This window comes from Lynx canadensis, chromosome D3 (genome assembly GCF_007474595.2).
Source record: "Lynx canadensis isolate LIC74 chromosome D3, mLynCan4.pri.v2, whole genome shotgun sequence".
Classification (NCBI taxonomy): Eukaryota; Metazoa; Chordata; class Mammalia; order Carnivora; family Felidae; genus Lynx; species Lynx canadensis.
The window spans coordinates 27,656,767-27,683,248 of record NC_044314.2 but is presented as its reverse complement, the minus strand read 5'-3'; the positions used below and the strand labels follow the sequence as shown (position 1 = coordinate 27,683,248).

General features: G+C 43.0%; 1 protein-coding gene across 1 annotated transcript in view; it reads right to left on the bottom strand.

Annotated features, from left to right (window-relative positions):
- Positions 1–26,482, bottom strand: part of LOXHD1 (lipoxygenase homology domains 1) — a 164,620-nt gene that overhangs the window by 85,729 nt on the left and 52,409 nt on the right. The window contains 6 exon segments of the mRNA XM_036064316.1: positions 11,330–11,465; positions 11,860–11,946; positions 12,932–13,092; positions 13,653–13,788; positions 22,353–22,603; positions 25,126–25,249. Coding sequence (XP_035920209.1) covers positions 11,330–11,465; positions 11,860–11,946; positions 12,932–13,092; positions 13,653–13,788; positions 22,353–22,603; positions 25,126–25,249 — 895 coding nt within the window.

Genomic DNA, 26,482 nt, shown 5'->3' with positions numbered 1-26,482 from the left:
CCGTGGGAGGGGTAGCAGGTCCTTTCTCTGTTGAAAATGTACTTGGAGGAGGTGGACTGCATCCCCACACATCACAGCTCCCTTCTCACTTCAAATAAGCTAGAAAGCAAAGTTCATTCACTCATTCACTCACTCATTCACTCATTGGTCCTGTATATGTTGACTGAAGCCCAGTCGGTGTTCGGCATCATGATAGGACAGGGAATCAGCAGCGAGCAAGTCCAACAGACTCCTGTCCCCACGGTTACAGCAGAGTTGAGAGGGGGCAGGTGGAGAGGAAAGATGGACAGTAAAATCATAACAAATTATAACCGGGGAAATTTCTGAGTTACGTCTGCAACAAAGATTACATAGGAGCAGGGTGCCCTAAAGTGGAATGGAAGTGGGGAGGGGGAGTGTGGTGAGTGAGTGTAAAGGATTTAGAGATTCAGTGAGAAGGTGATGTCTGGCAAAATGCTAATGACAGGAGCGGACCACAGAAGTTCTGAGAGAAGAGGGTACAGGAAAGTATGAAGCTCCAGGGTGGGGATGGGTATGAGTAGCAAATGTTCCAGCAGAGAGAAGGCTAGTATATCTTGGGGAGGGGAGGAGGGGGGTTAGATGAAGTCCAGAAGGGGGCCAAGGCCAGCACTGGGGGTATGACAGGTCAAGGTAAAAGTGTGACTTTCTAATGGGAAGTCATTCGAGCACTTTTAGTGAGCACATAACTTGATCTGATTTATGTTTTAAAGGGTACTCTGGCTGCCATGTGGAGAACTGATTGTAGGAGTGAATCAAAGAGGCCAGTTACAGAATAATTACAGTTGTCTAGAAAAGAGAGGAGAGTGCTTAAGACTGGGGTGCTGTGGAGATGGAGAGAAGCCAGTAGATTAAAGATCTATTTTTGAGGGAGAACCAACAGTACTTGGTGATGGGTTGGATAAGTAATTGAGGGAAAGAGGAATCTGGATGACTCTTAGGGTTTTGGCTTGGGCAACTGGGTACTGTTCCCAATAAGAAGTATGGATGCCTAGGGGGAAGGATAGGTTTGGAGATACAGATCAATGGTTCTGTTTGTACATTATATGTTCTGTTTGTACACAATGGTTCTGTTTGTACATAAATTTGTGGTGTCTATTAGATGTTCATAAAGAGAGGCCAAGATGGCAATTGCATGTGTGTCTGGGGAGTCAGGACTGTTGGCATGACTGGTCATCACTGGCACATTGGATTCCACTGAAAATCTATGGGAATTAGATCCCCCATGGAGAGGATGTAGACAAGGATTAGAGGGACACCAACATTAGGGATCAAGCCCAGAAGAAGCTAGCAACTCAGATGAGAAGCAGCCACGGAAGCAGGGGGGACATGTCTCTGAAGCCAAGAGAAGGCAGGAATGATTTCAGAAGTAAATGCCACAAAGATAGAGAGTGATCTTTGGTTTAGCTACAATGGAAAGGACTTGTGTTGAGGGACAAGAGCAGCCTCAGTGAAATTGTGGGGAAGGGAAGAATCCCTCCAGCAAAGTTTGAACAGAGTGAGAAAGAAGTGAGAAAGTGGGTACAGCACCTGGATGCCTGGATAGACCTCTCTCAAGAAGTCTGTTGTGAAGAGGAATACAAAAGGGAAATAATAGTTGTGGGTGGGGATTAGGTTTAAAGATGCTTTATTATAAAATATTTAAGATGTGAGATACTAGATTATTATACTAAGTGGGAATGATCCTGTAGAGAAAAGAAATGATGATGCAGGAGAGAAGGTGAAGTTCTTTAGAGAGGAAGAAGAAGAATGACCAGAGCATAGATAAAGGACTAGATTTTCCAGGGTTCAAGAAACTACAACTATGGAGACTGCAAGGAGGGCAGAGGTATAGCCTCAGAGGAGTGACAGGTTGTGGGAGAGCCTTGAGTACAAACTGAGATATACTGAGTCATAAATTTAAAATAAGACCAGTCCTGGGGCACCTGGGTGGCTCAGTCACTTAAGCACCCAACTTTGGCTCAGGTCATGATCTCATGGTTTGTGAGTTCGAGCCCTCCATTGGGCTCTGTGCTGACAGCTCAGAGCTTGGAGCCTGCTTCAGACTCTGTGCCTCCCTCTGTCTCTGCCCCTCCCCCACTAGTGCTCTGTCTCTATCAAGAATAAATAAACATTAAAATTTTTTTTTAATTTTTTTTAATGTTTATTTATTTTTGAAACAGAGAAAGAGAGCATGAATGAGGGAGGGTCAGAGAGAGGGAGACACAGAATCTGAAGCAGGCTCCAGGCTCTGAGCTGTCAGCACAGAGCCCGACATGGGGCTTGAACTCATGGAGTGTGAGACATGACCTGGGCCGAAGTTGGATGCTTAACCGACTGAGCCACCCAGGCTCTCCCTTTTATTTTTTTTTTAATTTTTTTAATGTTTATTTATTTTTGAGACAAAAATTTTTTTAATAAAAATAAAATGAGGCCATTCGCAAGGCTGCATGTTGTACTACAGTAAATCTACAATAACTGAATAGGTCACTTGTTGGCTTCACCTAGGATAAGGTTATCCAGGCAAGCATGATAGAAGGATATAAGGGAAGAAAAGATAAGGGCATGTTTAGAGGTAGATTATAATGGTGGTCCATGCAATCTCATCCAGGTACAGAGAAAACTAAGTACAAGAAGAGGTGATAATAAAATGAGTGGATTAAAGGTCTTGATGCAGTTAAAAAATGTTAGGGTGGGAAAGGCAAAACTATGGAGACAGTAAAAAGATCAATGGTTGCCAGAGATTGGGTAGGAGGGAAGGGACAGAAGAAGAGACAGAGCACAGAGGATTTTTTAGGGCAGTGAAATTACTCTGTATAATACTATAATGGTGGGTACATGTCATTATAAATTTGTCCAAACCATTGGACCATTATAAATGGTCCAAACCATTTGTAGAATGTACAGTACCAAGAGTGCTCCACAAGTAAACTATGAACTCAGGGTGCTAAGGATGTATCAATGTAGGCTCACTAATTATAACAAAATGTATCACTCTGGTAGGGGATGATGATAATGGAGGGGGTATACATGTATGGGGGAACGGAGTGTATGATAAATCTTTATACCTTCCTCCCAATTTTGCTGTAAACCTAAAACTGCTCTAAAAAATAAAATCTATTTTTAAAAATGAAGAAGCTATTAGATACTCCCAGATAAACAAAAAGTGAAAAAAATTCATCACTAGTTGATCTGTCCTGCAAGAATATTTAAAGGAAGTCCTTCACATTAGACATTAGACAGCAACTTGAATTCAACCAAAGAAATAAGAGCACCAGGGAAAGTAACAACATAGCAAATGTATAGACAGTATCATGTGATTTTTTATTATAATTATTTTCTTCTCATATCTTATCAAAGACAATTGCATAAAGCAGTAAATATAAAACTTCACTGGTGGATTTAAAATGTATAAAGACGCAATTTATATGCTAGTATAGCACAAAGGAGGGGGAAGAGAACAAACCTACAACGGAGCAAAGTTTTTGTACATTATTGAAATTAAGTTGGTACTAATCTGAACTAGATTGCTATTAAGTTGTTAGTTGTAATTCTCTGGGCAACCATTAAAAAATTACAAAAAATGTATATATTAAAAGAAACAAGGGAACCAAAACAGTATTCTAGAAAATATTTATTTAATTCAAAAGAAAGTGGTAATGTAAAAATACAGGAACCAAAAAAAAATTCGAAACATAGAAAACAAATAGCAAAATGGCAGGCATAAATCCTGCCATATCAGTAATTACATTAAGTGTAAATGGACTAAATATTTTAATCAAAAGGCAGAGTGTGGTCATCATCCTGCAGAAACAGGATGGGTTTTTCACCCCATATTTGCTCAGATATCAAGGCTGATGACGCTACACATGTACCAAGAGTGAACATAAGATGTATTATTCACATAATGAATTCTGGGGAGAGTATGGTAGGTTCCCAAGAAGGTCCAAAAATGGCTTGAGACAGCAGGGAAGGATGACTAGCTTGGGATTTTATGGTGATTAAGAGATGAGAGTTCCCTTGTGGGGGTCAGGGCTTGCATGGCTTGAACTTTCCACCAGTGCTAAGGGAGGAAGCATCCAGTCTTTTTATCAAATTGCCCAGATATTAGGCAGAAAGGGGGGGGGGGGTAGTGTAACTTGAAAGTTGTCAGCAGTCAAATATCAAAAAAAGTCACACTGTTACACAGAGATTGGCAAAATTGATAATGGATCTAACTATCTGCTATATAGAGAGATACACTGTAGATTCAAAGACCTAAATAGGATGAAAGTAAAAGAATGGCTACCAGAACTGGCTACCAGCAACAGACAGTCTGAATAAACATATAACAAGTGAAAAGATTAAATCAGTAATCTAAAGACTACTCACAAAGTAAAGCTCAGGCACAAATGTCTTCACCACTGAATTCTACCAAGTATTCAAAGAAGAATCAATACCAATTCTTCTCAAATTCTTCCAAAGAACAGGAGGGAATATTTTCCAACTCATTTTATGAGGTCAGCATTACTCTGATACCAAAACCAGACACAGATATCACAAGAAAAGAAAATTAAAGACCTATATATCTTATGAATATGGATACAAAAATCCCCAACAACATATTAGCAAACCAAATCCAGCAACATAAAGAAGAATTATATACTTTGACAAAGTAGAATTTATCCTAAGGATATAAGTTTTGAAAATCAATTAATGTAATGTATCATCAATAGAATAAAAAACAAATATAACATGAACATTTTAATAGGTTCAGAAAAAAATATGACAAAATCTACCATTCTTTTTAAAAAATTTTTTTCGAATGTTTACTTATTTTTGAGAGAGAGAGACATAGCATGAGCAGGGGAGGGACAGAGAGAGGGAGACACAGAATCTGAAGCAGGCTCCAAGCTCCTAACCGTCAGCACAGAGCCCAGCGCAGGGCTTGAACTCACAAACCATGAGATCATGACCCGAGCTGAAGAGCGGATGCCCCGAGCTACCCAGGTGCTCCCAAATCTAACATCATTTTATGACAAAAAAAGAAAACCATCAACAAACTAGGAATAAAAGGGGACTTTATCAACCCATAAAGTCATCTATGAAACCCTACAGCTAACACAGAATTTTTGGTGACAGACCGGATGCTTTCCTTAAGCTCAAAATAAGACAAAGGTATTTGCTTTTCAACATTTGTTTTCATTATGGTACTGGAGGTTTTAGCCAAGGCAGTTAGGCATCCAGATTGGGAAGGAAGAAGTAAAACTACTTCTATTCATGGATGGCATGATCTTATATATAGAAAATCATAAGGATTCCACTAAAAAATATTTGAACTAATAAATGAGCTCATCAAAGTTGTAGAGTATTAAATTAATATACTCGGTCAATTGTATTTCTATTCTCTTGCAATAAACAATCTGAAAATGAAATTAATAAGACATCTCCCTTCAAAAGAGCATAAAAGAATAACATATGAATAAACTTAAAAAAACAAGTGAGAAACTTCTGCTCTGAAAACTATAAAATACTACTGCTGAAAAAATTAAAGATTATTTAAATAACTGGAAAAGCATCCCATGTTTACTGATTGGAAGGCTTAACATTGTTAAGATGGTAATACTTCCCAAATGGATCTATAGATAAAATACAACCTCTGTCAGAATCCTTTAGAATTGAAAAGCCAATTCTAAAATTCATATGGAACTGAAAAGGACCCAGAATGGCCAAAACAACCTGGAAAAAAGAATAATGAAGAAGCGTTGGCAAGGATGTGGAGAAACTGGAACCCTCACACATTGCTGATGGGAATGCAAAATGGTGCACCTCTTTTGAAAAACAGTTCTGTAAAACAAAGAGTAACCATGTAACCCAGTAATTCCACTGGTGGGTGTATATCCAAGAGAAGTGAAAGGATATGTCTACACAAACACTTGTACCTGAATGTTCATAGTAGCGTTATTCACAATAGCCAAAAAAGTAGAAACAACCCAAATGTCCATCAACAGTTGAATGTGATCTATCCGTACAATGAAATATTGCTCAGCAATAAAAAGAAATGAAGTACTAATAGGAGCTGTGATGTGGAGGGACCTTGAAAATATGCTAAGTGAAAGAAGCCAGACACAAAAGGTCACCTGTTATATGATTCCACGCACATGAAATGTCCTGAATAGGCAAATCTACAGAGACAAAAAAATATATAGATTATTGGTTGTCAGAGTCTGAGGAGTGAGGTAGAGGGAGGAGAGTGTGACTGCTAATGGATATTGTGTCTCTTCTGGGGGTGATGAAAATGTCCTGAAATTTGACAGTACTGACGGATGCATGACTTTATCAACATACTAAAAGCCACTGAACAGTACACTTTAAGGGGGTGAATCGTATGGGACGTGAATCATACCGCAATAAAGCTGCTGTTTTTAAAAATGGACACTACTCACGGATGATTCGTCTACAAATGAAGATAAAGTATGCCAGGAATGAGACAAATCACCAAAAAGTTAAAGTCAATGCACACGTTACGTTTTCAGTAATATACCCATTTTTATCTGGAGATGTAGAGACATCTGAAAGTCACATTTGACCATTAAACATGTGGGTCTGTGAAGACACAGTGTGTGTAGCCAAAGCTCTGGTCAGAAGGACAGGCAGAGAATGACTGCTTGCCCACAGAGCTGGCACAGGCGGGCACTGGAACCAAGGGGGGTGGGGGCAAAAGCATCCTGCCCCTACGCTGCCTCTTCACAGGGCCACAGCCCCTGAACTTATTAGAGCCTTTCTGCCTTCTCCAGTCACCTCTGCTGAAATGCAAACACGAAGTGTCTTCAACCTTCAGCCTTTGCGTAAGTGAAGCTGATGCTTCTGTGTTTAGCTCCCAGTGACAGAACTGGTAGCAGCAAGAGGGATGAACGGCATGAAGTGGAGTGAGTACTGAAATGGGGAAGCACAAACGGGAAGAAGGAACACCGGCCTTGCTGACTCTTAATTCTGATGGACAGTTCTGCAGTTTTAGCTGTAACCACCCGGCAATTCCCAGAAGCAAACTGATGAGGGAATGCAGCCATCCCTTCGCCTGGGAATTCCAGTCCTCTTTGTTCAGGAGCGCTGAGGTCCATTTGGCTGGAAGTTCTCGGGGCTCCCGATCTTCTCCAGGGGCCCCTCCCAGCCCACCAGCCATTGAGGTCCATCCTCAAGCTCCATCCTGGCGGGAAGTCTACGGACAATTAAAACTAGCTGTATTGTTAGCTATCAGCAGCGTAGACTTCCAACAGATGGGTACATACTACCAGAGCCTCTTGTACTTTAATTTAAAAATTACAGCTCGGACTGATTAACAAGAAGCTTTGATTTTCAGCACTCGAGTCCAGTGGTCTCCCGCGCACTCGTCAGCGGTGTGGCATCACTTCTGTCACGCCAGCAGTAGGGATTGCAGATCACATTGCTTCTACATCTCACCGGGCTCCTGAGGGAGGGCAGGGTGCACATACATCATAAGCAGTGTGTCTAGTCCGTGTCCCGGGGCTGCGTGAGTCAGCGAGGCCGCTCCCGAAAGCCTTTCCCCCTCAGACATGGCATTAACTGCTTCTTTGAAAGGCCCTAGGATGTATGTACATATGTATGTATGTATGTATGTAGTAAACCAGGAGTACACAATTTCAAAGTTAGAGAACTGGTTTTAAATTGGGACTTATCTTATGAGTCTAAGACGCTCCACTTAAGGGACTGCCAGGAAGCCCTGCACATTATTCACTATACCGTGGTACCAATGGGGGACGTGGCACTTGTCACCAGCTCTGTTTACTGTTACAGAGAAGTATCCAGACCAAAAAAAGAGATCCAAGTTCCTGTAGAGGTGTGTAAGGACACCAGGGTGGGTGTTCCCAGCACAAGAGAAATTTATGGGGGCCAGATAAAACATCTGGGAGCGAGGAATCCAAGTTGACATGGGCTCAGAAGTACTGCCAAGGACCCCAGAAGGCACCAAACTGCCTTTAGAGCCAGGACAGACAGCTCTTTGATTCAGCTCTTCATTAGAGACTTTTTTCATTGGAAGGGTTCTTTAGCAGCATCACAGAAGACAAAACCAACAGCTACGATAGCCCCACATCTCGTACCCTGTTTAAAGATATTATGTGCACATTTACATATATAACCTACAGAGATGCTCTTCCTGCCACGATCTCTCCTTATCTGTCACATCCCTATTCAGAGAACACCTAGCTCAAATGGCACCTCATCTACAGTTTTTCCCAACATCCTGAGCAGAAAGTTCACCTCACTGCTGTGTTCCCATGGCATTCTTTCACCAAGTCCCGCCACAGTCACCTTCAAACTCTCTCTTGGATTTATCCTCTCTCTAGTCTAGCCAATCTTTGCCCAGTCCCAGGACCTCTTTTTCTCTGCCCTTGATGACTTCTTAGAGACTCGCCCCTAAAATCCATGCTGCACACGTCCGTGAGACAGGCGAAGAGAAGTGTTGGGAGTAAGGAGCTAGAAGGAGTTTCAGGACAGGGTGCAGTGTCATCAAGGTCATGGGAGGGCCGGGAGGCAGGAGCCTGAGCCAGAGGTGGGACGTGTTGCTCAGAGGAGCTTCATGGGCTGATCCTGAGTGAGGCACGGGGACGGAGGGGACTGGGTAAGTGGGTGAGAGGTAGCGATCAGCAAAGTGGATGAGGACCAGGGTGTGGGTGAAGGGATTTTCCACATGAACATTGAAAGAAGCAGCACAGAGGCTCTGAAGTCTTGCTGTGCAAACAAATTGCTTGGGATGCTTGATTAAAATGCAGATTACCAGGCACAGGCCTCAGAGAGTCTCATCAGCATATCTGGGGCGGGGCTGAATTGAGTCCCCTCCCCAATTCATATGTTTCAGTCCTAACCCAAAGTACCTCAGAATGTGACAGGATAGGAAGGCAGAGCTTTTAAAGAGGGGATTAAGATAACATGAGGTCCTCCGGGTGGGCCCTGACCCAATGCGATTCATGTCCACATAAGAAGAAGAGATCAGGACACAGACGTGACCACACAGAGAGAAGACCGTGTCAGGACACAGAGAGAAGGCCACCGTCTGCAAGCCAAGGACAGAGGCCTCAGGAGAACCGAACCCTGCTGACACTTTGATCCCGGACTTCCAGCCTCTAGAACTGTGAGAACTGTAATTTCTGTTGTTTAAGTCCCTGGTCTGTGGTATTTTGTTACGGCAGCCCGAGCAGACTAACAACACTGCCCCCAGAACAATGGCAGGAGGTGGAGGTGTGGACAATGACCGAGGGGCACACCACATCACCTTCAGCAAAAGAGGAAAGTAAGCAGAGGCCACCAAAAGATGGGACTGATCGGGGGCAGAGGCAACACTGTGAGATGGTGTGAGCCCCAAGTCTGAGAGTGCAGAGGGAGTCAGGCGAACTCCCTCCCCCGGGCCCCACAGTTTGTGAGGAGAGAAGACAGGTTCGGATGGACGGGGAAGCCAGGCTTCAGTCAGGGTAAGGAGGAGGTGGAGTGAAAGAACATCCGGGGCATTCTAAGTAGAAAAACCTCACTGAAATGACAATCTATCAGTATTTTCAAGTTTTAACCAAACAAAAAGTGATTTCATCCATAAAGCTAGGGGAGAGGGACAAGTACAGACAATGGCAACAAGAATTTGGGGGCTTGAGAGCCCCTGGAAAGGTGATTAATGCCTTAGCACAGTGTTTCCTCACCAGCAGCAGGGCCACCACTTAGAAATCTGTGAGACAAACAGGTCCTGGGTCCCATCCCAGACCTCATGAATCAGAAACCCTGCAGGTGAGGGCCCTCACGCTGTGTTTTCAAAAGCCTTCTGGGTGATAATGCACAGGGAAGTCTGAGAAGCCCTGACTTACCAGACCAGAGAGAACTGATCAGAGCTCTCACTTGTGCAATTTGAGAGGCAACCAGCAAAAAGGCTCAGGAATGACAGCAGCAGGGTCACTTCAGAAACAGGGAGTGAGGATCTAAAGTCATGAGAATTGGTTAGAAAGACTGAGGAAGGGGTTAGTCCTAAGACCCCAGCCCCACTGGTTCCTCTCGGGCTCAATTCTGGTGCACAAAGGGGCCAGATCCAATAAGAGCAGGTTTATTTCTGCCTTGATGGGCTACATGTTATATAGTAAATCTCAATTTGGGGCATAATGCTGTTATTGACCATGTCCATAGGGACATGATTGCCTTGTTACCACAGAAAACATTACTGAACGTGAAAAGACAGAGTGTAGACCCTGAACCAGGAGGTGGGAGACCTTGCTCTAGGTCTGACTCTCTCTCTGACTGTATGATCAGGGCAAGAACGCCTCACTTTCCTGAACTGCACCAGGCTATTTTAAAGGCCTTGAACCCAAATATTCTATGGTCACATTTTTATTTAAAAATGAAGAAGAACCATAAAGTAGATGATACATAATTGCAAGCACTGCCTAATTAGGCTAACAGGGTGCTTTTGTAGTTGATATTTGCTATGTGGGGTTTCTAAGTTTTTGAGTATTTACCTCTATTTAAATCATTCAACAAACATATACAGAGCTCCTATTAGATGTACAAATGTCTGAGAAGTGACACTATCCAAATATTTAGAAGGGTTACTGCAACTATGAGTGACATTGTTTTCTATATATTCTTAACTCGGTAATTTTGCAATATTGCTATACTATTAAAAACTTAAGGACTACCACAGTGATAGCAAATAGATTATCTTTGCCAATTCTGATCAATTGCTAATGTCTGCTTGGGGAGCTATATCGAGAGCGCTGAAACTCATTTCAGACTCAATGGGAGAGAATGCTGTGATCACTCAGTAATGTCTGCCGGGGCAAAGGCAGGACATGTGCTGTGTCTCTGTCTATTCTGCTACTAGAACCTAGAGGTAACTTAGCCCCTTTCAATGTGGAACCTGGGCCCCAGATTAAAAGCTTAGTCCCTCTCCTACTGGCCTTAAATAGAAATAGAGGACTCATCAGGGGTAGCCAATCACCAGATACAGCCTTCCTTTTGGGGGAGCATTTCATGCATAATTTGAAGAAGATGTTTTCTTTAATGTCAGGAAGGCTGTGGAGAAACATTGCTCAGTGCAGAGTCTTCTCATCCCCTCATAGCCCACCTGAAGACCCATAAATGTCACCTCGCTCCCCCACACCCACCATCATAGAGCGCTGGTATCATGCCGTAGAGATGACTCCTTCAAGCCAGTCTTAAGGCCGAGAACTAAGTTCACCCGGCATTTGGAGGGGGCCTGATGAGGTACAGCAGACGAGACTACCAGCTCATGGGCCAGCCCCCTGCTGACACACCGAGGAGGAGTTCTGCTGCCTCCCCCAGGACGGTGGGTACTCACTGGCCATTATCCTCCGCACCGTTGGGCCCTCTGCGGTCATTTCCCTCACGATCTCATTGTCATCCTCGTTGGCATCCAGCCAGCGATTGCAGTTGAAGTTATACTTGTCCTTGGTCAGGGTATTCATCAGGGTCATCTGGAATGAAGTCCTGGGTGAGCAAGGGGGTGTCCCAGAGATACACCACGCCCTGGGGGCCCCGTTCTGCTATTGCATCTAAGGGAGGCCACAACCATCCTGTCAAGAGGATTTTTGTGGAAAGCGGAGTGCCAGATTAACCCTTGTCCCTCTTGGTCCCTGGAGACCCACGCTTGCCCAGCAGCCAGGTGACCGGGGAAGAATCCAAGTCTGCTAAACACCTGTGCATTTTCTGAGTCTGCTTTGGAGGTCCTCTCCACTCACGAAGTCCCCGTGTGTCCAAATTCGAGACCCACACTTACCCACCCCAACTCCCAACAGACTTATGTGACAGGGTCATTAGAAAGAGTTCCTCTCCCAACCACCTCCCAAGCCCCAAGATGGCACATCTCACCCTCTCTAAATGCCAGCCAGAACCAGGGCTCCTTCTGTCATGCCATGCCCGAATCTTGTAAAACCTGCCAAGATCCGGGAGCTCAATCTATGGGGTGAAATAACAAGCCTTGGGTGGACATAATCAAGTGAAATGTGTTTATCCTCACGGCTTACCCCCTCCCTGGAGGGCACCCACCCTGGGCCACTTCTTCAGCAGTGAGGATGGCTTTGCTTCAAGCCACCCTCATAGACTTTGTCCTCTCGTGACCTTGCGACCAGGGACACGTGAGGGCAAGATAGCCATGTGGGGCTGGGATTCAGTCTGCCCTGGTGAAATTGAACAAAAATAACTGACCCACAGTAGGATCCAGAATAAAGAAAATCTTCCAAGCAGTAAACTCCCAGTAACAAAACCCATATGGCAACCCTGTAAATTAGCACAGGCCCACAGCCCCAGAACTCTGCTGGGCACTGAAACAGACGCAAAGATCAATACAGCAGTCACGCCCTTTCCCAAAGGGGCTGGCAGTCTAGCCGGGAGACAAATACATGAAGAGCAATGAACTGAGTGCATAACAGAAGCACCAGCGGGGTGCTCTGGGAAGACAGCTGAAAATTACAAATCATTCTCACCTAAAGGTCAGAGCACACTTCTGTTGGCAAAATAAGCCTTGCTCCGGTTAAATATGCACCAGAAATTTAGCGTTAAACTTACAATTTACCTTAAATTTGCTCCTTTCTAATTCATTCCAGATGGGGTGATTTGATGCTGCGGGCTCAGGGTCTCTGCTCTACTATGATTCCCCAGGATTCTAGGCTCCCCAAGAGCATTTCATACCTGCTTCTGTCCCCCAGGTTTGATTCTGCAGTGTTTGATTCAGGTGAAGGGCCAGATTCAAAGTGCACACCATTCAATCAATACTTTGCCTATAAATCACTCTGGCACCCCTTGCAAGGAGCTGAACTTCTCATTGCACCCTTTTGTCCTCAAACTGGATTCAAAATCTGGCTTAGAAAACCATCCCCATGACAAACACGTCTTATGTCCCTTCCTCCTTCATCCCTCCCAGCCCATTACACTTCCTTCCTACCCTAAATTTCTCGATTATGCCTGGTTTGAACCACTTGTTGTTGGGATTCAGGAGAATCTCATCCGTCCGCCCCTTCTGCCCATAAATCTGGATGAAGATTGGAGAGTTGGTACCAGCTTTCTTCAAGTCGGTCGTCCAGACCCACAAGGACCAGGGGAACTCTGCAGAGACAGGTCAAGAATAAAGAGATTTTCGTGTTACCAGTGGGGAAGGCGAGCAAATCCAAAGGAGCTCAGGAATGAAGCACAGACCATGCACAAGTGTGGCCCACTCTCAGAAACCTGCTCTAACAGGTGCCAGTATTAGGAACCCAAGGATTCCCTGCTATTTGAAAGAGGGTACCTCAATGTTCCTTTTAACGTGGAAGTCTATTAGTATGTTTTAAGTAGGGAGAAGAGTTGACACCTTGCACCTCTGTATATTTAGAGTGCATTGTGTTAAACCGTTCAGCTTAACATCTAGCCCCTCACAGCAGCTTATGCAGTTTGGGGTCACAGGGGTACTAGGCCTTGGTGCCGGGTATGTAACTCTATGCCGGGCACGCAGCCTGTATCTTGGAGAACCGAGCTCTGCGGGGCCCATTCCCTTCCTTTCTAGAGGAGACCTGAGAAGCAGAAGTGGACTCCTTCGAGGTGAAGCTCTTGCCCAGGGGTCTGATATCCTGGCCTCTGTTGGCCCTGTCTGAAAGGCCACCAGCCTCTGATGCAGCCCCTGCACCTACTTTTTAGCCTCTTCTTCCTGAGAGACACCATCTCGTAGAGCTGCCTCTCGATCAGCCCGTCCACCTTCTTCTCGTCCAGCCAGTTGCCGCAAGGGAAGGTCTGCTGGATGCCGGTGAAGGGGCACAGAATCACCACCTGGGAGGGCAGATGAGTCTCCTGCAGCAGGTCCCCGGGTTGGGACCCTTACAAAGTTTGACAGCCTCTTCATATTAAGGGTCGTCTACATCAGGTTCCTCAAGGAATGGCACTTCTCTTACTGTTCTCTGCCTCATTAAATCTTTGACCAAGAAATACCCCCCCCCCACAAGAGGTCTTCCCAAGTAGGTATTATCCGTCCTCCAATTTACCAGCCCAAATCCCGAATCCTCCCCTATATATAACATGCTCTTTGAACCCCGTGTTTCTTCACGCGCTTCATAAAACCTCAGACCAAACCAAATGAGCTAGAATACAACATTAATTCCCTACATTTGTCTTGTAGGGAAAAGGTCAATCACATAGAGAGCAATGTGTATCTGGAATTTAATACAAAAACAAACTGCTCTCTTCGGGGCTTGAGCCTCATTAAACCTTTCCTACACTTTCTCTAATCACATTCTGAACTCATGAGTTTAGAACTCAGAAGTGTATCCAGCCTAGGCCACTCACATTGGAGATGTCCAAAGGAATGTTCTTGTGACACTACAAGATTTTCTATCAACCAAGAAATTTTGACCAGTCACATTGCTAGATTCTCTGCTTTATCTTCTTTTTAACTTGAAAGCTAATTTGACTCTAGCGCTGATCAAGCATTTTGACAAGCTACTGTCTTACTGGGTGTTTGTTATCAGTTGTTTATGGTTATTACCATTGACTATAGTTTCCTTGGATTGAATTATTACACTTAGATATACCCAGATATCTCTGAGAATTCAACTAATACTGTATGACTGTCATAGCCGTATGAAACCTTGCCTTATAACCAAGGGGAAGGAAGATAAAAGATTAGGGTGGGGGAGGGGAGCGTATACACCCTCAATCTCCCAGAGAAACTCTCCTCCCTAGAGATAAATGATGTCTCAGAGCCTCAGGCAGTAGCCTCCTCAAACACAAATGTGTTAGCAATTCATAGAGTCTACCCCAACATGCATTCAACATATGGGAAAGCTGAGGTCTAGAAAAGGGAATGAAGTGCCCAAGTTTGGAGTTAGTTGGTGTCAGTACCAGAAGCATAAATGCTCCTGACTCCTATTAGTTAGGGGCCTTTTACACCCATCAGCAAGAATTTCAGGATTCCTATTAAGGCTGAGGTCCCATGGGACCCATTACTGCACGCCATCTTTTATGCTGAAGAGTCTATGCAACCATGCATTCAGAAGTGGACCTACCTATACACAAAGATGGAGGGCACCCACAGAGGGTGGTCTAGGGGCACAGAAAGTAATAATCACCAACAATTATTTAACAGCCTTTCTTTCTTCCCTCTGAACAAATCCTGCAATTACTTCCTCTTAGTTTACTCCTGAATTACTCTCTAGTTTTTACATGTGTATTAGTCTTGTTTGATCAATAGGAGGAGCAAACTCCTAAAAGGCTGAGGTTGTATGTTCTCACCCCTTATGGCTCCCCCAAAGATGGCTCTAAGCATACAATAAGTACTTAAAAATTCTTGTTACAAGTTCTACTTCTGGAATAGGTAGTCCAACAAACAAGGTAGTCTGAAAAGCCTCTCACCACTACAAAATACCCACAGGCCATATAAATAACAGGAAATATCATTTTATATACATTGTTGAGCTGACAAGAAGTTACAGAAAGGCCATAAGAGCCAGCAAAATTCAGAGTAAGCAGAAGCCAAGAGAATGGGTATATGTGAAGGCTAAAGTTGGTGCTGCACCAAAAGCGAAAAGACAATACCAGACACTCAGAGATCAGGAAATCAACAGCCAATTGGAAGCAGAAGGCTAGCCCTTGGGCTTTGCAAACTGGAGGATCTGAACTACAAATCCTGAATAAGCAGAAACACTTGAAGGAGCTGCTCCCTCAGAAAAAAGGTAGAGAGGGGAACATCTGCAAAGGGATCCTATCTTCTCTGCTTTCGCTCCAGACAGATAATAATAATCTTCCCTGAGAATTAGTTACCATAAGCCTGGTCCCAGGCAGAATAAGTAGTAATACACGGACACCTAGATGTGTCAAAGAGAAGCACCAGCATGTCAAAGACAAAAAGAAGATAAGAGCATCAGAACAGAAAAGAGAGCTGACAGCAATTAGACTAACAGAAGCCAGAAAATGCCTGGGGGAGGGGAGGGGCAAAATAACTCAATCTAGAATTCTGTACTCCAGAATTATCTTTCAAGAATGAGGATGAAATAAAAACATTTCCCAAATGAACAAAAACAGAGCCCACCACCAACAGACCCTAACCAAAGGGACTTCTAAAGTGTGAACTTCAGGAAGAAGAAAATGGACACCAGAAATAAGGTCTCTGATGCAAGAAGGGATGGCAAGCAAACAAACTGGCAAGCACGTAGGTAAATCTAAACAGTGATTCTACAAAACTGTATCTCACGTGTGGATTTGAAAATAATTTAAAATAAGCTAAAACACTAAGCGAGAATAGCATGAGGCCCAGATGCAGGGTTATTACCATTAGAGATTTTCAAGGTCCTTGCCAAAAAGAAAGTAGAGATGGTAACTGAATTTTGGGTTTGCCACATGTAGGGTAAAAAGTAAGTATGTAGGGTAAAGTATCAAGTATCAAGGGAAAAAAACAACCAATCCAAAAGAAACAAAAACTATAAAAGTAGAAAAACCAACATGCCAGAAAGTACAATAAATATAAGTGGACTAAGTTTGCCAGTTAAAAGACAGATGGTGTCAGACTGGATTATGGTAAAGATTTAGTTAATTCACCAAGAGGCTATAGTAACTCCACACTTAATAACATAGCCTCACACTATATACAGCAAAAACTGTTAGCTCTACCATAAGAAATTGAAATATCTACCACTCATGTGAGAAATTTCAACACATCTTTCTTAGTAATTAATAGGTCAAATAAAATGCTAGTAAGGAAATAGATAATTCAAATATAAAAGTATTAATAACTGAAGTTATATATAAACTCAAAATCTTAAATTCAACTCTAGGAACAAATGTGCAATTGAACTGCATTGTAAAGTAAATTTCAAATCTCCTTAAATGGCATCATACAGACTATGTTTGCTGGTTGAAAATGATATTAAATTAGAAATAAAATAACAAAACACAACAAAAGAACTGTATTTAAAACCTAAAAATCACACACTCAAAATAGCTAATGGTCCAGGAAAAATTTAAGTAGAACAATAACTAAGCATAAAGCAAAAATAAAAAAGCATAAAGGAAAAAGCTGACAAATTGCCTTTCATCATATTGAAAGTTTCTGCTCTTCAGAAAACATTGCCTGAAAATGAAAAAGGAGGGGCACCTGGGTGGCTCAGTCAGTTAAGCATCCAACTCTGATCTCAGCTCAGTTCATGATCTCACAATTTGTGAGATGGAGCCCCACATGGGGCTCTGCACTGACAGTGCGGAGCCTGCTTGGGATTCTCTCCCTCTCTCTCTGCCCCTCCCTTGCTCGCTTGCTCTTGCTCTCTCAAAATAAATAAATATACTTAAAAAAAAAAAAGAAAATGAAAAGGTAAGTCACACTTTGGGAGATTATACTTAATACACCACAAACATATAGAGATATATCTGACAAAATACTTCTATCTTTTTTTTTTTTTAATTTTTTTTTTAACGTTTATTTATTTTTGAGACGGAGAGAGACAGAGCATGAACGGGGGAGGGTCAGAGAGAGGGAGACACAGAATCTGAAACAGGCTCCGGGCTCTGTGCTGACAGCTCAGAGCCCGACGCGGGCGCTCGAACTCACCGGGACCGTGAGATCATGACCTGAGCTGAAGTCGGTTGCTTAACGACTGAGCCACCCAGCGCCCCCAAAATACTTCTATCAGAATATATGAATAGCTCTTATAAATGAGTAATGAAAGACAAAAAAAATTTAGATAGTCAAAAGATACTTCACAAAGATATACAAATGACCAACAAGCACATGAAAAATAATGTTCAACATAAGTGGTAATCAGAGGCATGTAAATTAAAAATCCACAATCAAATACCATGATATGCCATTATAATTGTAATAAATAAAAGATTGACATATCAGCGATAGTGAATTCTCATACATCAGATGGGCATACAAAACAGTATAGCCACTTGAACGCAGCTTGAGAGATCTTTAAAAAGATATGTGTATCTTACCATAGAATCCAGATATTCCACTTTTAGGTATTTACCCAAAAACTTAAAAACAATGCTCATACAAAGACTTGGACATGATTTTTAATAGCAGCTCTGTTCATAATAGCAGACAAAAGAACAAAAACTGGAAGTGACCAAATTACACAAACAGTTGAATGGATGAACAACTTGTAAACCCTAACAATGAAATAATACTTAGTGATAAAATAATAAATTACTAATATGCAACACAACACAGATAAATATCAAAAATATTATACTGAGTAAAAGAAGTCACATGCACACGTGCGCATACACACACACAGGAGTGCACGCTGCACGATTCCACTTACATTAAATGCTAAGAAAGACAATTCTAATCTTTAGTGACTGAAATCATGTTAGTGTTTGGAGCCGTATAGACTGACAGGGGTGGGTGGAGCACAAGAAACAGGCTGCAGTCATGGAAATTTCTGTGTATTGGTTCTGGTAATAGTTACATGGTATACGAATTTGTCAAAACTCATAGAACTGCACAGTATAATTCTATGTCAATTATACCTCAACAAAGTTGATTTTAAATGAAGCAATAAAATTAAACTGAATGGTAATAAAAATATTCCATACTATAATGTGTGGGGTGCAGCTAGGGCACTACTCTGAGGCAAAGTTATAGTATCAAATGCTTATATGAGAAAAGAAGTCGGCTAAAAATTAATGAGCTAAGAATTCAACTTAAGAATTTAGAAAAATAAATGAGGCCCCAGGGTGGCTCAGTCAGTTGAGAGTCCGACTTCAGCTCATCAGGTCATGATCTCACAGTTTGTGAGTTCGAGCCCTTCATTGGGCTCTCTGCTGTTGGCACAGAGCCCACTACAGATCCTCTGTCTCCCTCTCTCTCTGCACCTCCCCCGCTCACATGCTCTTTCTCAAAAATAAACATTACAAAAAAAAAAGAATTTAGAAAAACAGCAACAACAGAAACCCAGAGAAATTAAGAGAGAGAACAGAAACCGACAGATGGAAATAGAGATAAAATGGACTATAAACAAACCAAATGTTGATTATTTAAAATGATAAACACACTTTTTGTGAGAATGCTATTTTAAAAAGCAAGAAGGCAGGAACAAATGATGTTAGAAATAAAAAGGAGATCATAATTATAGATGCAGCGGAAGTTAAAAAGATAAGGGAATGTTGTATAAGACTAACGTTGTAAGTGCCAATACATTTGATACCTATAAACATACAAATTCCAAGAAAAATACAGCTCATTAAAGCATTTGAGAAGATGGGGTGCCTGTGTGGCTCAGTCGGTTGAGCGTCTGACTTCAGCTCAGGTCATGATCTCACGGCTCGTGAGTTTGAGCCCCGCGTCGGGCTCTGTGCTGACAGCTCAGAGCCTGGAGCCTGCTTTGGATTCTGTGTCTCCCTCTCTCTCTGCCCCTAACCCATTTGCATTCTGTCTCTGTCTCTCTCAAAAATAAATAAACATTAAAAAAAATTAAAAATAAATAAATAAAACATTCGAGAAGAAATAGCCTAAATAATTCTATAACCAGCAAAACAAACACAACTTTTTAAAATCAGTAATTTCTCTCTCTCTCTCTCTCTCTCTCTCTCTCTCTCACACACACACACACACACACACACACACAATTTTGTAAGAGACTGCAACCAAACTTTGAGGGACAGATCACTGCAATTTTATACACCCTCTTTCAGGAAAGACAGTATTTCTCATTCCATGCCAGGATCAAACCTGCCAAGGACTATAGGAGAAAGGAAAATTAAGGGTCATGCCCTTCATAAACATATACACAAAAATTCTATATAAAATGCTGGCAAACCAATTCCAGAATCATGTAAAATTAAAATCTTTTATGACCAAGTTTGTCTTAAAGAAATTCGGAGTTGGTCTGCCACTAGAAAATGCAGTCCTAATTCATCAAATTGACAAGTAAAAGAGAAAAGCTTCATGACTAGAGCATTAAATGCAGAAAAAGCATTAGATAAAATTCAACAATAAATAATAAAAACTTTGAACAATACAGAAATAGAAGAGGATTTCTTAATCTAATCTAAGACTATCTACCAAACCCCTCAAAAATCATAATTACCTCAACAGAAAATTAGAAGCAGTTCCTGTAAAATCAAAACCAAAACAAAGATGTCTACTATTAACCCTACTGTTCAGCACTGTACTGCTCATGTGGTCAAATACAAAAAAAAAAAAAAAATTAAATATAAGCTTTGGAAAGAAAGAAACCAAACTGTCACCATTCACAAACAACAGAGTTTCTATAAAGAAACTTCTCCCAAAATCTGTAGACAAATTATAATTAATTAAAGTTTAGTAAGATGGCTATTTGTAAACTCAATGCACGAAAGTCCTTCTATTTCTACAGAGTATTTCTATTTCTTCTATTTTAAACAAATAGTTTAAAAATATAATTTTAAATTGATATCATTTATAATAGGAACAAAAATTACAAGGCCTCTATGAATGTATCTAACAAAGATGTGCAAGATCTTTATCAAGAAAGATATAAAACTATAGAAAAACACTAGGTCTCCTGGGTGGCTCTGTCGGTTAAGCATCCAACTCTTGATTTCGGCTCAGGTCATGATCTCATAGTTGGTGAGATCAAGCCCCTTGTTGGGCTCTACACTGATAGCAGGGAGCCTGCTTGGGATTCTCTCTCTCCCTCTCTCTCTGCCCCTCTCCAGCTCACACACACATGTGTTTTCTCTCACTCTTTCTCAAAATAAATAAACTTTTAAAGTAAGGAAAAAAAGGGGAAATATTAAAGAAGACCTAATATTAAAGAAGACCGAAATTTTAAGAAGTACATAATGCTCATACATATAAAAAGTACTTAGTAAAGATATCAATTCTTCCAAATGGATCTACATATCCAATTGAATTCTGTTGAACATAATTCTTCATGGAACTTGGCAAGAAAATTCTAAAATTTCTATGAAGGGTTAAGAGCCATAAAAATTAATACATTCCTAAGGAAGATGAATACGATGAGTAAATTTGTCCTAGCAGATACCAGACTTACATAAAGATATGAAATGATGAGAGTGAGTATTGTATTAGTGTAGGAAAAAATTAAATCAATAAATGGAACAGACAAAAAAGCTCAGAGGCAAAACCATACATTTGGGGAATTTGATGAGACTAAATTGCCTTTTTAGAACAGTTAAGAAAGAATTACTATTTAGTAAATCAGTGATTCTGAAACTTCCTTAATGATAAGAATTATCTAAATATCCCAATTACCTGGAAATTCTGACTCAGTAGGCTTGCATTGTAGTCAAGGAATCTATATTTTTAAAAGAATTACAGGGTTTTTTTATTGTTTTTAATTTTTATTTATTATTTTGAGAGAGAGAGAGCGTGAACAGGGAGGGGCAGAGAGAGGGAGCCACAGAATCCGAAGCAGGCTCCAGGATCTGAGCTGTCAGCACGGAGCCCAACAGTGGACCATGAGATCATGACCTGAGCCAAAGTCAGATACTTAACTGACTGAGCTACCCAGGTGCCCCTGGATAAAGTATTTCTAAATTAAATCTTCCCTTGCTCAAAGAACATTGTAGGCAAGCTATGAAAAGATACTTGAACATATACTATCAACCAACTGGATGTTTGCACAAAGATATATAAGAATGTCATGGCAACATTGTTTATATTAGCAAATATCAAGAAATACAACCCCAAAATGTCTGTAAATAAAAGAACAAACAAATAAATGGTGACTGATTCATGCAATGGAATGAATGTGAAATTGATGAACTACAGTTTCTGTTACCAATTCAGATGAATGTCTAAAGCATAGTGCTGAATGAAAACTGCTACATACAAATAATATATACATAGGTAACAATTCATAATAGTGTATGCTCTTTGGGGAAAAGAAAATTTTATGATTGGGTAAGGGCACAGTGGAGTTTCAAAAGTATTGGAAAAGTATTTCTTAAGTAGGGTGGTAGACAAAATGTATATTTGTTTTCTTATCATTATCTATAGTTTACTTTCATTGAGTATATGCTTTAAAGCATAAGTATTCCACAATGCAAACATACATTCAAAAATACTTGCTGATTGACAGATTTATAAGGTGAAGTGAAACACTACACCAAGAACCAGGATAGTTTGTAACTACCAACTACTACCTCTGGATAAGCTATCCTGCAGTCTGGCCCTTGGATACGTGCACAGTGCAGCCTTCATTCCTGACCATAAGCAGAACAAGATGGACGGGCATGTTACCAATCCAATTGCCCAATGAAAGGGATTGCCCATGTGCTCTGTAGCTGGTCCAAAGCAAGCAGGAAGCAGGAAGCAGGTCAGAGTTTGTATTTTCAAGTTAAAGAAGAGAGGGGTTGAATCAGGAAAGGGCCGTCCCTGGGGCATCCCTTACCTTCTCACAGTACCAGCCTCTGTTGACGCCTACGTTGCCGTGTCCGATGGAGACCCGACTCAGGGGGCTAAGGAGGACAGCCAACTCGATGTGGAAGATGTCTGTGCGGCCACGGTCAAACACACCGCCTTCCAAGAAGATTTTCCCACTGTTCTTATTCCCTCTGGCCCCATACATAACCAAGTAGATTTTGGATTTGGTCCCGGCACCCCGGACATCCCCAGTGAAGACGGTGACAATATATGAAATAGCTGGTGTGGAAGCAACAGGGAAGGAGAAAGTTAGTGCCAGCTGATTACAAAATCCCACCCAAGTCTCCCCTCCCTGACTACCGCCTCCCTAGGCCCTCCCTCTTCCACACTTCCTCATTCCCCCCTCGTCTTCCTTCCCCAGATGACATCCAGTGCCCCTCTCCGCTTTGTGCTCTTTTTTCAGTTTGTGTGTCAATGTATCTGAGTTTAGGAATAAACTGCAGGTATTACCCTAAGAAGCTGCCAGCCCTGATTACAAGAAACTAACAGAGAGAAGGAGGAATTTGAGTTGGCTAAGAATAGTACTTGTTATTAATGTTAATTACCATGTGCATATTATAATAGCTGCCGGACGAATTCTGTTATGTCTGATTTAATTATAAGAGTCAACTCCATTAATGGAGATTTATATTCGGGGCTAGCTGATTCATTTTGCTTGCTCTTTTGCTCATAACTTAAAAAGATAACTTTTAATAGAGGGCACTCATGTCTGAGCCTGACGTGGTGGGTTGAGGAAAGAGTGAGGGAAGGAGAGCACATTGTGGTCAGGCCATTTGAGGTTTTGGTCAGTCAGGAGGTGAGACGAGGACATGAAGTTCTGGGCAAGAGCCAGCAAAGGGAGATTAAGCTGTGACGTGGGACTGAGTAAGAGAAAACACCAAAGACCAGCATCTGGACAGGAAACTCTGCTCAGGTCTGGCCTCCCTCCATTTTGCTCTGGAGTCTAAGGCAATGGTGTACAGGCACACACCCCTCCACCCCACCCCCTGCCTCACCCCTAGCCCCGGACCCAGGGAAATGAAAATCCTGAAAGTCTTTTGGAGCTAGCCACATGCAGCTACGGGATGCCTGATTCATTGAAGCGTTTACACCTTCCTTTGTTCAACAAACGCTGACTGAGTGCTTACTACATGCAAGGCCTCAGGGAGACTAGAAGATGAACAAATGGTGTCTCCAGCTCTGTTTCTCCAAAACACACCCAGTACGTACTCCCATGGCCCAGGCTACCAGTAATTCCCAGCCTTTGACAGACGTTTCTCCTTCTCCTCTACCACTGGAGGTCAGTAAGAGTAACATGGTTAAAGGGGTCAGAGCAGACTCATTCTGGGATCTGGTTTTGTTGTTGTTGTTGTTGCTTTGTTTTGTTTTGTTTTGTTTTGTTTTGTTTTAAGTAGGCTTCATGCCCAGTGCAGAGCCCAACACCGGGCTTGAACTCACGACCCTGAGATTAAGACCTGAGCTGAGATCAAGAGTCCGATGCTTAACCAACTGAGCCACCCAGGCGCCCCTCCTATCTGTTTCTAAGTAAATAACACGCAAGCTTCACTTACAAATAACGTGCAAGGCTGGAAAGTGCTGGAGCAGAGGAACGTGTGATTTCCTAACTGATAGCAGTCAAGGTCTGCCCAAATGTCTGGTGCAAAGGAAGGGAGGGAGTGCCTGTCTACAGGAAAGAGGGAGGGCTCAGAGGGAGTGACAGGGAGCAGGAATTTGAGGAGTGCAGAGAAGAGAAATGGCATTACAGGCTGAGGAGAAAGATACTCTAAAGATAAAGTGAGAGAAAGAGTAAGGCCAGCAGCTCAGGGAGGGGCGGGGGAAGGCACGGATGAGGAGAGGGCCAGGCGAGGGGAGAGAAGCTCCCTCCCCCCCGCCCCCCCTGCAGAAGCAGAAGACAAGTGGATGAGGCAGAAGGAGGGCAAAGGGGGCGTAGGTTCAGGAAACAGCATAGGTGTGCTGATGAGGTGGAGCGAGACAGGTGAGCATCTGGAAGTGAGACAAGAAGTTGGAAGATTGGAAGATTCAGCTGACACGTATGTTGCAGCCAAACCATGAAGCAGTTTGCATACTGTGCCCCAGGACTTGGACCTCTTCTCTGTGCAGTGCTAAGCAACAGGATGCTGTGCAGCAGAGCACGTTCTCAGATGGGCACATTCACGACACTGATGTTCCGGAACATCCACGAACTCCCGTGCTGGGAGGTGCGGGTTTTCTGTGGAATCCGCACAGGGTGGAGACTAAGGTGGCAGCCCGAATCCGGATCTGTCACTTGCCAGCTGCGTGACCTTGGACAGGTCTCTCAATGCCTATGTGACTCAGTTTGCTCCTCTGTGAAATGGAAATGATAACAGTTTCTATATTATGGGGTCCTGGTGAGGATTAAAGGGGACAAAACGGGTCAAGTGCCTAGGGGGCCTGGCATACAGTAAGCACGCAATAGTAAGAGGAGCTAAGAGTAAATCAACACCCTCATCCACCGTGAACAGGAGTTCACATTCCAGCTTCACCTAGTGGCTAATCTCTTCTGCCCTGAAAGTTAGTATCTGCTCAGGGGCACCTCCCCCGCCTCCTCTGGCATCAGCAGAGCCTCAGGCTCCAGCACAAAGGGACGGAACACTTTCAAGAGCAGGAGGAGTGGCTGGCTCCTGCTGGATCACAGGCCTCCAGGCCCACCAAGGAGAACACTGAACCTCAGGCAGAAAGTGAAATACCAGCCAATCGTGCTTCCCCTTTCTCACTTCTACCTGTGGTCTCAGCTCCGCCCACTAAGATATCCCTTTGGATTTTGCCGTCATCTTCATCCAAGGCCAGCCAGCGGTTAAGAGGGAAGTCATATTTTCTCTTGTTCCCAATATCTTCAATGACAATCTGGGAAGGAGAAGAGAGGGCGGGGACGGCAAGGGTCACTAACAGCGCACCTGGTGATCGAATACCTCCATCACTTGAATGCACTCTAAGAATACACTCTCACCTTCTTTGTGGCCCAGGGAAAGCTTAGCACAAGCACATGCCTTTTGCAAAGCACTGAGAGGCACATGGGGACGACTGGCAAGTACCTCCTACTTGAATGACTGAGCCACTATTCCCTCCTCTGCTGCAGATCATTTTCACAACTAAGTGCAGGAAATTTGGCAGGATGTGCCCTGTGAGACCCGGGTGTGAAGCCTGTATTTACAGACTGCAACGAGAGCATCACCTTCCCCACCTGCTGAAGCCTGGGACCCTACCCTCGGTGAGAAGCCGAGTCCACACAAGAATTACAAGCCCCAAATGAGGCACACAGAATCCCAGGGTCTGGTGATCAGGTCAGAAAACATCAGCCACTGATAGCAAGGATAATGGAAGTGGCTGTCTACAAAGCCTCCCACATGGCACTCACATGTGGGCCAGGCTGGCGAGGCTGAGATAAGAATGTCTTTCAGAGTTTACCAAGGAGCTGAAAGGCCCTTTCAAGCGTGCCAGGAACCCAACTGAAAACCCACTCTAAGATAAGCAGACTCATCAATAACTAGAATCTCTCCCCCAGTTGTAGCCCTGTGAAGGCAGAAGCATCTGGAGACAGGGTGAGTTGGAAAGTGGAAGTGTCTGCCCAGGTGTTCCCAAGATTGCCCAAGGGCGGCGGGGGGTGGGGGGGGGTGGTGATTTCAATGAAAGACTCCCTTCCTAAGATCAAAATGTCTGCAGTGTGGAAACAGGGCACACACTGGGCTGCCTGAAGCCATCTCACCGTATTCTAATCCCGTTTTCAAAAAAAGAACTTTCTGGGCTAAGAGCTGTTTTCCCAAGGATACCACCCACTAGGGAAAAGCCGGTGGCCTGAACCAGTGACTGGAAGCCACTGTCCTCCCAGCCTTCTCTCCTCAGATATATCCAGCATTCAGGCTTTGGGTTATAAATCAGTCCCTTGTGAGTTTGGTTGGTGTGAGTCACCCTTCAGAGCCTGCTGATTTGATGGAGTGTCTGTACTTTTAAAGCTGAGCACCTGGAGGCCACGGTGGCACAGGCCAGAGAGGGTTCTGCTGTCAAAGTCCAGCCTCTCACAACATTTCTATCTGCACATTTCTCGCTGGCTTTCATCTCCATGTTAGGGGGAGACTGGGG